Below are 17988 nucleotides of genomic sequence, written 5' to 3' on the forward strand. Positions count from 1 at the left end.
CTTTCTGTGGTTGTTTTCAGAAAGATATAATAATATTAGTACAACATTCAATTTTTACTGAACACACTGTTTATACTACTAATACATCAACATTCACAATTCCATTGTGTCTAACACGCGTTTCGACTGAAGATAAATTGTTCACCTTCAGTCTCTGAAGACGATAACTTGGTGGTATTCATAATGAACACACTGTTTCCACTACCACTACACTAACACTTACAATAACACTGTCTGACGCGTGTTAGTGTAAACAGTGTGTTCATTATGAATATCATCAACGGTTCCCAAAATTCCAACTTAGTTAACATATAATTTTATTTGATAATATTAAAATTTCAAGTGATTTCTCTAGTGTAATTGTTAAAATAAGAGAAAGCGAGTGGTGTCGTAAATGAATTCCGTAAAAATAAAAAATAGTTACAATTATCTTGATTCATACTATCGAATACTTTCATCCAATCGAATCAGGTACTCTTTCAGTTCCTTATAAGCAACGTGTTTTCTCTATTTAGAAAAGTGTGCGACTGAGAAAAAATTGCATATCTTATCAAAACAAAAACTAAACAGCTGTAAGTTATTTAAACTCAGCTTAAAACTAATTATTACGTAAACGAAAGATTTATTTTTCTAAATCACACAATAATTTTTCTTTCTCGGTGAAATTTCATATTACAAAACGCGCTTTCCTAGTAAACTAGCCCGTTGGTGTACAAGAATCGATTTTGTACGTAATTACAAAACCCGAAACCATTAAATTATAATATATAAGGTGTCGATTTGAATACGTACCACATTTCTGAAGATTTTGGAAACAAATAGATTACATACGAAACAATAAACAAATGGATGTTGACAATAGAAGATCCTGAAAATGGAAATGAGCATAAAAAAGCGGATAGTAAACCCAAAAAAAGGGAACATGAGAAAGATCTAATGATTAGAGTTAACGGTTAAGAAAATTTTACACCAGGAATTACATGACACAAGTCTGTGCGAAGTGGGTGCTAAGAAATCTTATTCCTGATCAAAAGCTCTCGCGTCAACGGGTCAGATCTGGTTTCCTTGAAAGGTTAGAAAAAGATCCGCTTTGAAAGGGACCCGATTTGAGTCGATGGAAGCGGTAAAGCAAAAAACGGCAGAGCTCCTAAAGGGCCTCACTAAAGAAGGTTTCCATCAATAGAAACAACGTTTGAGGGGGAGCATTCGAATATAGAATGATTTTTATAATAACACCGTTTTTTTTTGATAAAAACAGTGACAGAAACGAAAAAAGACTAAGAAAATTAAGAAAGTGGAACTCAGAAGAAGAGAAAAAACAACATCACAAACGAATGAAGTAGTAAAAGACCGGATTGAGTGGCAAAAATAGATAAAAGGAGAGGGAAAACTAAAACCCCAATATTCTGACAATAGAAAGAGCATAAAGAAGTTTAGAGAAGAAGTTTTGATAATTTCGATAGGTATTTGACTCTTAGTTGCTCTATTAAAGGGTTAACAATTATTTTAATGCCTTTATTAAAATGTATCTTAATGTTAATCAAGATCGATCATTATAGAATGACAACGTAAATGCAAAATGAAGTATTTTGTAATTAAAGTGATATTAAAATCATATTTAGCTTGTACTTTTACTTTTAAAAACAATTTTAATTATATTTACAACAATGCGCCAGAAAAAAACCATATTAAACGTCAACTGTCGTCATTAAACATTTCTACACTGAGAAAACTGTTCTAGTAAACGAATAAATCACCATACAAATCAACAAATACGAATATTTTAGTACAAACACGAAATTTAAGAGTAATTTTCATTGAACCGATATGCAGATAATATCACGGAAGTTTTCTTCATACATGGTTCATAAACTTATACATATTTACAACAATGCGCCAGAAAAAAACCATATTAAACGTCAACTGTCGTCATTAAACATTTCTACACTGAGAAAACTGTTCTAGTAAACGAATAAATCACCATACAAATCAACAAATACGAATATTTCAGTACAAACACGAAATTTAAGAGTAATTTTCATTGAACCGATATGCAGATAATATCACGGAAGTTTTCTTCATACGTGGTTCATAAACTTATACTTATTTACAACAATGCGCCAGAAAAAAACCATATTAAACGTCAACTGTCGTCATTAAACATTTCTACACTGAGAAAACTGTTCTAGTAAACGAATAAATCACCATACAAATCAACAAATACGAATATTTTAGTACAAACACGAAATTTAATAGTGATTTTCATTGAACCGATATGCAGATAATATCACGGAAGTTTTCTTCATACGTGGTTCATAAACTTATACTTATTTACAACAATGCGCCAGAAAAAAACCATATTAAACGTCAACTGTCGTCATTAAACATTTCTACACTGAGAAAACTGTTCTAGTAAACGAATAAATCACCATACAAATCAACAAATACGAATATTTCAGTACAAACACGAAATTTAAGAGTAATTTTCATTGAACCGATATGCAGATAATATCACGGAAGTTTTCTTCATACGTGGTTCATAAACTTATACTTATTTACAACAATGCGCCAGAAAAAAACCATATTAAACGTCAACTGTCGTCATTAAACATTTCTACACTGAGAAAACTGTTCTAGTAAACGAATAAATCACCATACAAATCAACAAATACGAATATTTTAGTACAAACACGAAATTTAATAGTGATTTTCATTGAACCGATATGCAGATAATATCACGGAAGTTTTCTTCATACGTGGTTCATAAACTTATACTTATTTACAACAATGCGCCAGAAAAAAACCATATTAAACGTCAACTGTCGTCATTAAACATTTCTACACTGAGAAAACTGTTCTAGTAAACGAATAAATCACCATACAAATCAACAAATACGAATATTTCAGTACAAACACGAAATTTAAGAGTAATTTTCATTGAACCGATATGCAGATAATATCACGGAAGTTTTCTTCATACGTGGTTCATAAACTTATACTTATTTACAACAATGCGCCAGAAAAAAACCATATTAAACGTCAACTGTCGTCATTAAACATTTCTACACTGAGAAAACTGTTCTAGTAAACGAATAAATCACCATACAAATCAACAAATACGAATATTTTAGTACAAACACGAAATTTAAGAGTAATTTTCATTGAACCGATATGCAGATAATATCACGGAAGTTTTCTTCATACATGATTCATAAACTTATACTTATTTACAACAATGCGCCAGAAAAAAACCATATTAAACGTCAACTGTCGTCATTAAACATTTCTACACTGAGAAAACAGTTCTAGTAAACGAATAAATCACCATACAAATCAACAAATACGAATATTTTAGTACAAACACGAAATTTAAGAGTAATTTTCATTGAACCGATATGCAGATAATATCACGGAAGTTTTCTTCATACATGATTCATAAACTTATACTTATTTACAACAATGCGCCAGAAAAAAACCATATTAAACGTCAACTGTCGTCATTAAACATTTCTACACTGAGAAAACTGTTCTAGTAAACGAATAAATCACCATACAAATCAACAAATACGAATATTTTAGTACAAACACGAAATTTAATAGTGATTTTCATTGAACCGATATGCAGATAATATCACGGAAGTTTTCTTCATACATGATTCATAAACTTATACAAGGACGACGTGAGCAACGGTAAAGAAGTAATCAAATTAAAATGTATTATTTAAAATAACGTGTGTAGCGAAACATGCAAGTATTGCATAAAGCGCTGCGTGAATTATTAGAAAAATTTTAGTTAAAAGTTACTCGTTCAGTGAACGCGATAAGATGTAATGAATTACCTTATAATTTAAGATAAAATGTTTATGATAAAGATAAAGCGAACTTATCTGCTCTTAATAAATAATAATTCTAATTATTCAATGCAGCTATTATATATTTTTTAACAATTAAATTCAAATTAACGATTAGAGCATTTCTAATTACTTTCTAACTGTTTCTTATTATCCACGATACGTATGTAACGTAAATTATTATTTAAATTGCTCGAATTAATTAAATACTATATACTGGATGTCCAAATAAGACTAAAAGTCAAAGTGAGGTTAAGGTATTTAGAAAACAAGAAGGTTCTTATGTTTTATAAAAATATTTGTATTAATAAACATTTCGAGATATCACTTATCAAGATTTGCCGAAGAAAGTTATCTCGAAAATCATTTAAATTCCCAAACTGCCATCAAAAATTTGAAAGGTCAACATTAATATCTCTAACTGCCATTGTCTCGAATTAGGTAATTTATCGAGCTAATTGTTATTATGGTTTTTTTGTGTAGTTTATCGGCCGAGTTTGGTGTAAAATTCCTAATGGAGTGAAATTGTGAAACAAATCGTTTACATTGTTTATTTTTCCACGTCGTATAAATTGATTCAAAGCATTTATTATCAATATTTTATAAAATTTGAAAAAATAAAATAACCTCGCATTTAATTATTGTGAAAAACTCTATATTCAGTCGAATATTTAAACAAATTTTTTCCATTTTACAAAAAGTTATAATCTTGTTTTTTATATTTTTTTATACGTATTTAACTATTAATCAGTTTTTCAAGAAGAAATATATTTTTCTTAATAGATCGTCTTGATTCCAGGTCAGTTTTTGATAAAAAATTAGTTTCAAAAAACATGACAATGAGAGTTTGCATAATTATATTAATCAATAGATCGCCAACAAAAAGAATATCAAATTTAAAATCTGTTTTAACCACAAACCATAATTTTTCTTTCGCTGTTATTTTCCAAAAATATGTAACAGCCATCAATTCAATTACTCAATTACTACTAGTTGCATTCAAATTTATAAAATAGAACTATATAAGTTTCAATTTTGTGATTCTGTTTCAAATATTCAATTTTTATAATTGAAATTATGCTTTTTTGACCTTTAAGTTTATTTTCTAACTACTGAGATGTTTGCCCAATGTAAACAGCGTCACAATCTTTTGGTTTTGATAATACATTTTAGTTTAGAGAAATATTTCGATAAAGTATTTTTTTGGCATACTTTAATTTCATATTTATTGATATAATTGGATAGTTATTGGGATAATTCTTGTACATATGGAAAAATGTTTAATGTTTTGATTCTTAGTTTCGGTTTTGTTCCTCAATTCCTGATTTTTTACCTGATTTTTGAAACTGTCAATCGCCAATTAAGGCGATTTATCAAGAAAAACTTATAAAAAGATGTAAAAATTTGAAGAACATTTTAGATAATATTTCGATTCGACTTTTATATAATGTAAAAACAATCCCATAGAGTTATTATGATGAAACTTGGAAACATCGTATCAAAACTAGTATTCTAATAAATCTCACTACCGTTATATGACTGAAAATTTTTATATAATATTCAAATTCGAAGAATGTTACTTGGAATATTCAAATTTTGGGTTGAATAATAAATTTGACCACATATTTTTACGTAATCAAAAAGATTTATTCCAAATTTTTGTTCAATAATAAAATTAATCAATTAAAATTTCATGATGATATAGTACATAGAATCTCGACCTCATTTAGCTGCTGGAATTTTTACCATACCGAATTCTACCAAAAAAATTTGATATAGTTGAATATCCAAAGTATTAGATGCGTTAAACAGTTTTTAGTCACATAGATGATATTGAATTTTTAATGACAATCCTGTATATATATATATATGAGGTTTTTTTACAAAAAAATTTAAGAAAACAATGTTTTTTACGAAAAACCAACGATTTACTTTGATCCATGTTTTAATAAAATTTAAAAGCCAACGAGTTGTGGTTAAATCGATTTTTCAAAACCCCTCCGTGTCGTAATAAAGAATGTAAGTTAATGTATTCAGAATCGAAAGATCGGAGAGGAAAATTGAGAAAAATGTATTTTTAGAGACAAAAAACATTGAAAAATCACAATAAAGATAAGAAATATCGTCGATTAGACAAATGTGGAGTTTTCAATCATCTATATTGTTGGTTCATTTTCTCATATGATGTAAAAACTCAAAATATTACTGATAAAAATATTTGTTTTCAGCTTTTTTCTATAAAATTACCGAGAATCAAGTTATTAAAGCCGCCACGTGTTTTGTACATACTGTATAATGAATAATATTCAATCTCAACTATTTTTTTTCAAACCCAAACAATAATTTCGAAATCGGAGAGTAGAATTTTTTGAAAAATGAGAAAAACAAGAAGCGGTAACACATCAATGAGGGTGTTTTAAGTGTTGCGTTTATCAAAGTGGCATTCCTTCTCCTTTTCGTCCTACTTCCTCTATCTCTTCTCTTAGTTCTTTTATTATTTCGTGGGCATCCTTTGCTGGCTCATTCTCTCATTATATGTCTTTATTCAATTAATTCAAAGTGCTTTTCGATAAGACAGATTATTGAATATAAATTAGTGTTAAGATCTTATGAACAAAGAGAGTTAAAAAAAAACGTCTTGGCAAGCAAGCAAGATAATCCTTCAGACTACACAGCCTAGAAAGTGACAAATGATCAGTATCTATGGTTGTTATAAATTATGCTTCTTTATCTTTCGACCGACGATGAAATTAAGCGAGCTTTTCCTTTTAGGAGTGTACGCAACTGTCCGACTTAATTATGTAACTTTTTTGGTATTACTTTTCATTTTATCTCGCCATACTACCATCGATTATTTATATCTGCTCATTCGAGTGATCATAGGCGGGTTATAGAATCGGAATGAGGAATTGCAGGATTTAAAACATATTTTGATAATTGCCCTCCTTCAAGGCGACGCCTAATTCGTGTAAGGATTTAAGCGTCTGTACTCGTTTTAGAAAAACTTATCAAAAAAATTAAGTAAATTCCTTTAATTTATGATTTCTTACCCCTTTTTATATATTAATGCATATTAATGTTCTTGATTTTAGGTCTTTTCTGTTTCAAAATCAGTTTTTTTAATCATTGTTGAAAGTCTTTACCAAAATATTTTCATAACGTCAGATTTTATCTTCCAAAAATGATTTAAAAAAACTAATTTCAAAACAAAAAAGACTTAAAATCAGGAACATTGAGATCAAAATATTTTGATAAAGACTTAAAGTCGAAAAGTCAAATTTTATCATCCAAAAATGATTTAAAAAAATAATTTCGAAACAGAAAAGACCTAAAATCAAAAATATTGAGATCAAAATATTTTGATAAAGACTTAAAGTCGAAATGTCAAATTTTATCATCCAAAAATGATTTAAAAAACTAATTTCAAAACAGAAAAGACCTAAAATCAAAAATATTGAGATCAAAATATTTTGATAAAGACTTAAAGTCGAAAAGTCAAATTTTATGTTCCAAAACTGATTTAAAAAAACTAATTTCAACACAGAAAAGACCTAAAATCAAAAATATTGAGATCAAAATATTTTGATAAAGACTTAAAGTCGAAAAGTCAAATTTTATCATCCAAAAATGATTTAAAAACACTAATTTCAAAACAAAAAAGACCTAAAATCAAAAATATTGAGATCAAAATATTTTGATAAAGACTTAAAGTCGAAAAGTCAAATTTTATCATCCAAAAATGATTTAAAAACACTAATTTCAACACAGAAAAGACCTAAAATCAAAAATATTGAGATCAAAATATTTTGATAAAGACTTAAAGTCGAAAAGTCAAATTTTATCATCCAAAAATGATTTAAAAACACTAATTTCAACACAGAAAAGACCTAAAATCAAAAATATTGAGATCAAAATATTTTGATAAAGACTTAAAGTCGAAAAGTCAAATTTTATCATCCAAAAATGATTTAAAAACACTAATTTCAACACAGAAAAGACCTAAAATCAAAAATATTGAGATCAAAATATTTTGATAAAGACTTAAAGTCGAAAAGTCAAATTTTATCATCCAAAAATGATTTAAAAACACTAATTTCAACACAGAAAAGACCTAAAATCAAAAATATTGAGATCAAAATATTTTGATAAAGACTTAAAGTCGAAAAGTCAAATTTTATCATCCAAAAATGATTTAAAAACACTAATTTCAACACAGAAAAGACCTAAAATCAAAAATATTGAGATCAAAATATTTTGATAAAGACTTAAAGTCGAAAAGTCAAATTTTATCATCCAAAAATGATTTAAAAACACTAATTTCAACACAGAAAAGACCTAAAATCAAAAATATTGAGATCAAAATATTTTGATAAAGACTTAAAGTCGAAAAGTCAAATTTTATCATCCAAAAATGATTTAAAAACACTAATTTCAACACAGAAAAGACCTAAAATCAAAAATATTGAGATCAAAATATTTTGATAAAGACTTAAAGTCGAAAAGTCAAATTTTATCATCCAAAAATGATTTAAAAACACTAATTTCAACACAGAAAAGACCTAAAATCAAAAATATTGAGATCAAAATATTTTGATAAAGACTTAAAGTCGAAAAGTCAAATTTTATCATCCAAAAATGATTTAAAAACACTAATTTCAACACAGAAAAGACCTAAAATCAAAAATATTGAGATCAAAATATTTTGATAAAGACTTAAAGTCGAAAAGTCAAATTTTATCATCCAAAAATGATTTAAAAAACTAATTTCAAAACAGAAGAGACCTAAAATCAACAACATTTAGATGCTTTAAAAATTAGGTATTATTACTATAGCTAACTAGAAAAAAATATCAGATGACAGTAAGACGAAATAAATAAAGCATCTAGAATCTAAGTGGACAGGAATAAAGAATATCACAACAGACGTGAACTTTACAACATGCAAAATCAGAATCCTCAAAAATGTTTATGTACGTAATGAAATAACGGTTTAAAAAAAAGCCGTTTGTGCTTCGTATCCAATTTAAACTCTCCACTGATGGAAAATATATGTTGCGATTATCAGAGAAACAATAAATAAAATGTTTGGCACATTTAAAGAAGATGTAACGAAGTAGAAACGAGTCAAGAAATTAATGGGGTTTGGTTGGTGCTGATTATAAATCTGTCAAATAGTGTGACTCGAATAAAAAAAAGCGGTATACCTCAGATGATTTGTTGTAATTATCAAACGATTATTTTCTTAAGAATTCACCATAACCAAAAGCGAATAATGGTCACTAAATATTATGTTATTAAAAAAACTACACATTCGAATTTCGTAAATTTTCACAGTTGATCGCATAAATGCACGATGACTTTTTTGTATTAACAATATACCATTACAAACATGGAAGGTTGTTCATGGTGGTTTGAGGTTCAACATAGTTATAGGTCATACTATTGTTGCATTGTTATTAAGTGTTATTGTATATTGTTGACTGCCTATTTTGGTTATACTTATATTTGTCAAGTATTGGTTCATTCTGTCCCAGCAAATATAAAACTTTCTATGCCTTTTTATCAATGGACACATTATAAACAATCTTCGTTACGCAGATGATACCGTGGTAACCGCCAGTAGTTTACCAGAACTTCAATCTCTTTTGGACGTTATTGTAGAATATAGTGAACAATTCGGCCTTTATATGAATACGTCCAAGACCAAACTATTTGGTAGTCTCAAAAATACAAAGATTTGGACACTTCTGGAAAATTGCAGCCTGGAACTCCGCACCAGAATGCTTTGCTGTTACACCTATCTTGTTCTTTTATACGGATCCGAAAGCTGGACCATGGATGCGGCCACAGAGAAGAAAATTGATGCTGCGGATATCTTGAACGAAATATAAGACAAACATAGAGATCCTACAACAAATGGGTAACTTCTCACGACAATCAAGGAGAGAAAGTTGCAGTACCTAGGACAAGAGCGATATGAGATTCTCCACCTGATAAGAGATATTTTGAACGAGAGAGACTTATGGGAGATATCTCCATTCCTGATCCAAGTTTGCTTTAAATTTTAAAGTAGAATTTGTGTAAAGTATGGCACGCGGATCTACACCAGCTCGTCGTTCAGGACGAATGCTTTTATAAACCAAATTATCATTTTGGATTTAGAGAAAGCAACTCTAAATTCATGTCAAGTCGTTAGAAGAGAAAACTTGACGCAGGCATTCGATAAATTTTGGCATAAGAGCTGGGAATACAAGATGTACTTGCCTAGACAGATTTCTGTTATCTTAGAATCCTACATCTAACGCAGACATTTCAGAATTGAACAAGAGGATGTCTTATCTGAGCTTAAGAAAATTATAGCAGGAGTGACACTCTAGCTACCTTTGCAGACGTTAGCAGTAAAAAATAGCCATGAAGGAGCGGCAAAAATTGATATTTGATGATGATATTTAGCTATGAGGCTGTGCTAATCAAAGTAGTGTACAGATCATCCAAAGATTTCACAGCAAGGTACTAAGGAAAATCGTGGATGTACATTCGAAACAATAAAGTCTACAAGGATCTGGATTTGGACACTGTTAACCAAACTTCTTCACCATACCAATGTTGAGGGAATCCAGCTCCTTGACAATGAAGAAATAGAAAAAACTTTTGAGTATTTATTATATTGTACAGTATTTACCCCATACAATCTCGTAAAATTACTTAGAAAATGTAACCCTCTGTGTATTATACTGGGTGTGATCTGATTTTGGATATTTCTGGGTTATGGTAACTTCATATTCCTTGGATGAATTCAGAAGGGTATTAATGAGAATCACGTCCCAATTTCGTTACTTAGATCCATATAAAAAAGATTACAATGTATTTCTTGTAATCAATAAAAGATAGCTTTTAGGTATGGACTAATATTTACTGCTTCTAAGTCAATAGTAAATCTCTAGATTTTGTTTTTACCTTTTACCTTGGGATTGTTCAGATCTACCATGTCCTTTCGCATCAGATAGGCCGTAAATTTGTTTCCATTTCTTTTATTGTATACTTTTAACCAGAAAGATAAAAGTTTCTATATATTTTGACAGCTTTGTTTAGTCGACATACTTATGAACTAGTAAATATTTCAAAAATAAAGCTATTAAGTCATTACGTTATATTTTTAACCCAATGTAAACATAATATTTGGATGAATAACTACAGTTTATTATAATTTATAAAATCATCTCACAAACGGTACCAAACTAACAGTTTCATAAATGTGGGATTTCTGTACTTCATTGTTAACTTTAAACATTGTTGACCAAGTGATTCTATTTCAAATTATTTAAAGAAATGATGACACCTACCTCTCTGACATGTGCAATTATTAGAACTGTTACAAAAATCCTACACTTGACACTAATACCACGCATTTTTTTTGTTCTACAATATTGCCTTCAAAACTACAAGCACTCTTCGATAACCGAAATCACATGTTCTGTCACCGAAAATGGTAGAGAATGAATTTCTGTTCTTTTGGACCGCACACAACGAACAACCAGAGAAGCGACTACAAGAATGAAAGTTGAGTTCAGTTTGTTACCTATACGATCGTTGAATTCTCCATGTTCAATAGCGACAGTGTTGCCACATTGATTAGAGTTAATTTCCTAGAAGATGAACTTTATGTGGGAGTAACATAAAAGTGTCGATATAAATTGTAAAAACAGCTTCTATTCATTCATAATAATACGGATTTTTTCAATAACCATTAAAACCTTGTAACTGGTAATAACTCCAAGAAATTTTGTAGTAAATTCGCTGGATTTTGATTTCGATTGCTGTTAAAACTTGATGTTTGATACGTTTGTTCGATTTGGAAACGCTGTTTAGTATGAAACGTGGGCTTGTTTTTGTTCTTTTAGAACAGTGTTCTGAGTCGGTGAATCACAGTTAATGAATAAATATTTGAAATACCTAATACCGCATATTTCAGTGTTAATGATAAAAGACGATTTATATAGATACAGTATTTATTTATATTGATATTTCAACTTGACTTTCATACAGGAAGTCCCACGACGAGTTAAAACTATGTGAATATGACAAAATATTATAAAAACACCCTGTATATTAATACGTTTTTGAAATAAACGTGAAATTTCAGTATACTTTTGTCTGAAAACTTTTTTCGAAAAATGCATACTTTTCGAGTTATTAATTTTTTTGTAAAAAATTTTACCGTTGCAGACCCTTATAAATTATTTTTTTACAAGGACACCCTTAAAGATATAAAAATGGTTTCTGTTCAATTGATCTTAGTAAAGTCAGACGTATTTGAATCTATGTTGAGAAATTTTTCATTTGATACAGGGTGTGTATAAAAAGTGTTTAAAGTTTAACCTCATAAATATGAAATTTCCTTATTTTTTTAAATAGAAACACCCGGTATTTTATATTTTAATGCATTCAGGGATAAAATATAAAGTAAATTCATGTATACTTTCCTATATCTAAACCTAACCATTATACAGATATTAAACGTTTTCTGTAAATTTTTAAAGAGATTTGATATTTAAGAAGTTAAACTTTGCACACTTTTTATACACACCCTGTATAAAATGATAAATTTTTCAACATAGATTCAAATACGTCTGACCTTGCTAAAAGCAATCGAATAGAAACAACTTCCATATCTTTAAGGGTATCGTCGTAAAAAAATAATTTATAAGGGTCTGTAACGGTCAAATCTTTTACAAAAAAATTATTAACTCAAAAAGTATGCAGATTATGCAGATATGTATGTTCCATTCCAAATAACCAAGTAACATATTAAAGTATTAAATATTTTAGTTAAAAAGATCGTATCCGAAAATCCAAAAATAGAAATTTTCATTATTTTTTTGACATATACGGATAGTTTTAACTTGTCGTCGGACTCCGTGTATTCGTACTCAATGAATGGTATAAATTTTACGTATTCACCTCATTTTTATTCCGGAGCAGTTAAGATCAATTTCCTGCTCGATTTTTGCGTCTAACATATTTAAATTCAATGACATCGCTCAAGAGGTCAATTGTGTGGCATCAAGCATGGATATCCCAGAAAAAGACATTGATCTACAGACCCTGAGATGAATTATATTAAATAAAAAAGTCTGTTTATAGTTTTATATATAAATTTTCATTTTTATAACAATTTGAAGTTTTAGTTATTTGATATCGATGTTGAGTGAATCAAAAATGTTTCTTGACGTTAAAATTAATATATCGAGTTGGATGTACTGGATGGGGTGGATATTTTTCAAATGTTTGGTACACCAGGACGTATCTACTTCTTGATTCTTCAGGTAGTTTAATACCTGAAGCATTTGCAAACTATCGTACTTCAAATGGAATATCTGATTTGCTATTTGAAGACATTCCAAGTAATTTGTTCCAAATTATTTTGAAGAATCGTTTTTTTTTTTTTTTCATAGTTGCAATATTTCTTAGACTATTGGCGCTCGTTTTGGTAAATATTACGCTTATAAAACAAATCAAATTTATACCATCATCACCAGGTTTCTAGTTGGATTAAAGAATTCAGCTGAATGTTTCCACTAAGAATTATTCATCAACAATCGATGAAAGAGTCGATGAGAGTTCGCGATCGCGGAACAGCGGGCCTTGCAAGTTAGAACGTGGTCCGAAACAAATATTACGCGTTCCAATATTTTTTAAAGATAATTGCGACTCAATTCCGATTAGACATAAATCATATTTGGTACATTAAAAATTTATTTATCATATCCGGGAAACAGAAATAAAAATAAATTCGAGATAACTTATCGGAAAAGTATATTTACCTCGAATTTGTTCGCTGCAACGAAATCGCTTCTTATTTATGAGAGAAATAAAGTTATCGATCAAATTCAAGATGAATTATAGGATATAAAATAACTTGAAATAAAGTAATATTTCAAAAGATTGAAATTTCATGCTGAATATTATTTTATTCGCGCGTTTATTAGAAAGTAAATTTTGGACTGTACCTATATTACGACATTACAGTTTTATTATTAGAAATCCTAATAAATATTTTATGGCACTGTTTTTGAAATAGTTTGTATCCATATTTTGATTTGAATATAATCGAATTATAGATGCCGTTCTTGTGAAAATGAAAACCAAAAACCATGTATTTAGAAGATCAATATTGTCTGGAAAATAGTGGTTTTTCTGGTTTGAAAAATTGGATAGATTTTGTTTAATGTTTGTTTTTTCATATTTTGAGAAAGTGAAATATACGTTTTGTAGTTGAAGATGTTAGCTTATCGAAACTTTTTCAACATTCAACAGCTGGAATAAAACATACTGAAAACATTTGAATCACCGTTTCGAGTGAACTAATAATTCAAAGGCATAGTTACATTTTTTTATCAAAATTTTAACGTTAGGAGTTGTGAATCAGATCACACATACTCCTATTTTCGTTTCGATACTTTCCATGATTTCTGTTGCGGTTGAAATATTACAAAAAACTGCAAACGTCGTTCACTGCAATTTCGCAATATCAGTCGAATCAGAGCGATCTGCATAATTCAAATAGAAGTTTCATTAAAAGCTATAAGTCATTAGCGATTTCAGTAACTTTAAGCAGAATAGATATTTGAAACAAAGGTACAATTTTTCCCGAATTACTTATGAACCAGAGATGTCATATGATATAAATACCGCATTCTTTTCTACGTAATTTAACAGATAGTTCATAGTATTATTGTTTACATTGATATACAGAAAAATTGAACAATTAGCTTCTCAAATCAATCACTTTCTGTTTATTTGACTTTAGACATCCGTCACGATTATGAATCATACCGAATAACTGATCCTTAGCAAACTCTGGAGACTCTTAAGTCCAGATATTCCATTAGATTTTTATGATAATAATTTAAGCTGTCTTTTTAAGTATTTCAAATATATGAGTGATGTATCATCTAGAATAATTCATTAATTTTATTAAATATAATTGCAATAAATTCGTAATTAGTTTGTAGGATCTACATATGGTTTTACACGCACTGCTTGCGGTGATTTTTTTTATATAAGTATATCAATTTGATCAATAATATCGATAACATATCATAACATTTATAAACTATTTTCCTCCATTATTACCTATTAGACCTCATTAACTATTAGTATTTCAAACATATTTCACAATTTTTTAACATGTAAGTACTTTTTTTATAAATTACATTCTAGTACATTCATTTGATTAATACTCGATTCATTCATTTTGAAATTAATTCAAAAATTGAAGAACCTAATTCTAATTTTTTAATTATCGCAATTGAAAATAGGAGCTCAGTAAATAGGATCGGTAAAAATTATTGAAAATCCTTAAATTCCCTAAATTTTTTTCTAATAATCTTAGTTTTAAGATTAGTTGAGGGTTGATGTCCAGTGCCTAGGTAAATAAAATATGATAAAATTTAAAAGTTAACTTAGTAGTGGTAACATCGATCTGGATTGGTCGTGATTCACTTTGAAGCCCATGGTATTACCCTTTATTTTCCACGATTTAGAAACTTAGTTAACTAGCTAACCATTCTCCTATAGCTTATTTAAACATTTCCAATCCAGAATGAAGTTTTTTCAATTTTTCTATTTCTAATTCTGCTATTTTTTCGAGGCACTTTATGATGTCAACCTCCAGCATTTGGCGTCAGGTCTTCATTACATTCTGTACAATAATTGTCCGTTGTTACTTCTTATTTCTGTACCAACAGTACAATAGTCTTCTGGATTGAGTGTTTCGTGAACCATTTTTTGTATTCTCTTCATTAATCCTTCTCTAAATTACTCAGGATATGCTAGACCATATATCCTGATGTTCAACTCAATTTCTGTGTCAATGGAATCTTTTAACTCCAACGTTATTGTCTTTTCGGCGTTCAATCCCATCGTATTTTAACAAATCTATCTGCCTTGGAGCTCCCTTCCACTTCATAGTATCCAGGTTCCCAACCGAGGATTACTCCGGTGTCCCGAATCCAGGATATTGCTTTTTAACAAGTTCATTACCACATTTTTTTGGCGATTCTTTTAAAGGTTGCTTGGCTGTCGTGTAGTTTGTTGTGATTCTGTTTGAATCACCAACTTGATAATACTTTTGGAGACTTAGTTCCTTTGGAAACCCATCGGCTCCTGATTCATATTTTGTTTCCAATCCATCTATGAAAATTGATTCATTTTTTGTATTATCTTCACTAATCCTTCTCTAAATTACTCAATTTCTGTGTCAATGGAATCTTTTAACTCCAACGTTATTGTCTTTTCGGCGTTCAATCCCATCGTATTTTAACAAATCTATCTGCCTTGGAGCTCCCTTCCACTTCATAGTATCCAGGTTCCCAACCGAGGATTACTCCGGTGTCCCGAATCCAGGATATTGCTTTTTAACAAGTTCATTACCACATTTTTTTGGCGATTCTTTTAAAGGTTGCTTGGCTGTCGTGTAGTTTGTTGTGATTCTGTTTGAATCACCAACTTGATAATATTTTTGGAGACTTAGTTCCTTTGGAAACCCATCGGCTCCTGTTTCATATTTTGTTTCCAATCCATCCTTGAAAATTGATTCATTTTTTGTATTCTCTTCACTAATCCTTCTCTAAATTACTCAATTTCTGTGTCAATGGAATCTTTTAACTCCAACGTTATTGTCTTTTCGGCGTGCAATCCCATCGTATTTTAACAAATCTATCTGCCTTGGAGCTCCCTTCCACTTCATAGTATCCAGGTTCCCAACCGAGGATTACTCCGGTGTCCCGAATCCAGGATATTGCTTTTTAACAAGGTCATTACCACATTTTTTTGGCGATTCTTTTAAAGGTTGCTTGGCTGTCGTGTAGTTTGTTGTGATTCTGTTTGAATCACCAACTTGATAATACTTTTGGAGACTTAGTTCCTTTGGAAACCCATCGGCTCCTGATTCATATTTTGTTTCCAATCCATCTATGAAAATTGATTCATTTTTTGTATTCTCTTCACTAATCCTTCTCTAAATTACTCAATTTCTGTGTCAATGGAATCTTTTGAATCACCACCTTGATTTTCTCTTGAAGGATAATACTTTTGAAGAATTAATTCCTTTTGAAATTTCCTACAGGATAATTGTACATAGAAAAAAAATGTATTCAAGATATTATACAATTCCTCTAATGTATAATTCAATATTTTCATATTTTGTAATAATTTATGATTTCGTTTAGTAAAAAATGATTTTTAGGATGTTTAACGACGACGCTCCGGTGGTTAACATGATCAAAATTTACAAATGGGAACCGCGATTTCCGTACGTAGGTCATATATCAATGAAACTGTCGGATAATACTTACATTAGTTTCTGGCCGCCTTTTACTTACTTTACGTTCGACCCTAAATTTAACGGAAAAGAAACTTATTTAAGTGATGCGTTGAGTGAAGGAAGACGTGCCGATGAAATCATCCAGATACCAGCGAACAAAGATACCCAATCGAGAATCAAACAATTTTGGAATCGATATCTTAATGAAAATACCTACGATTTATTGAGAAATAATTGTGCTACAGTTGTAAAGGAAGCTTTGCGTTACGGTTGGAATTCCGATAAAAAAACTAGTTTTTTTCAAATAGTTGACACCCCTAATTATATATTTCATTGGGCAAGTACTAACTTTCGTAAAAATGATGTGTTACATTTCATTATCACGATTTTAAATTTTATGAGAAATATTTCGATGATATTTATTCTATATAAACTGGTATCGTCATTTTTTATTGAGAAATCTAAAAAAAAAGAGTTAATTCCTAAAAAAAATACATTACAAAGTTTTTTAATGTATTCTTCAGTATATCCTTTTTGTTTATTAACCTAAATTTCCAATCAGACTACGTAATATTTTTATCCTTAGATTCAAGAGGTAATTTATGCTGATTTTTTTTATTTTTCTCCACATTTCTTGACTATATAATATAAAATATTTTGTCCAAGACGTAATTTTGAATATTAATCTTATAAATTATGATCTTGAATACCGTCTTTGTAATTTAATAACTTTATGATCTGCATAATTTCAATATCTGTAACAACGTTTAGTAATTCATTTCCTATTTTTTTCAATTTTTGTGGAAAATC

The 17988-nt window shown here is 29.4% G+C and overlaps 2 protein-coding genes across 2 annotated transcripts in view; one reads left to right on the forward strand and one right to left on the reverse strand.

The window, feature by feature from the left end:
• LOC130892082 (uncharacterized) overlaps positions 1-11461 on the reverse strand; it is a 51444-nt gene extending 39983 nt beyond the window's left edge. The window contains exon 1 of the mRNA XM_057797314.1: positions 11195-11461. Coding sequence (XP_057653297.1) covers positions 11195-11260 — 66 coding nt within the window. The 5' untranslated portion in view covers positions 11261-11461. The remainder of the gene's footprint in view (positions 1-11194) is intronic.
• A 5628-nt stretch (positions 11462-17089) lies between these two features.
• Positions 17090-17988, forward strand: part of LOC130891792 (synapsin) — a 65270-nt gene continuing 64371 nt past the window's right edge. The window contains exon 1 of the mRNA XM_057796756.1: positions 17090-17515. Coding sequence (XP_057652739.1) covers positions 17090-17515 — 426 coding nt within the window. The remainder of the gene's footprint in view (positions 17516-17988) is intronic.

This window comes from Diorhabda carinulata, chromosome 3, assembly GCF_026250575.1.
Source record: "Diorhabda carinulata isolate Delta chromosome 3, icDioCari1.1, whole genome shotgun sequence".
Lineage (NCBI taxonomy): Eukaryota > Metazoa > Arthropoda > Insecta > Coleoptera > Chrysomelidae > Diorhabda > Diorhabda carinulata.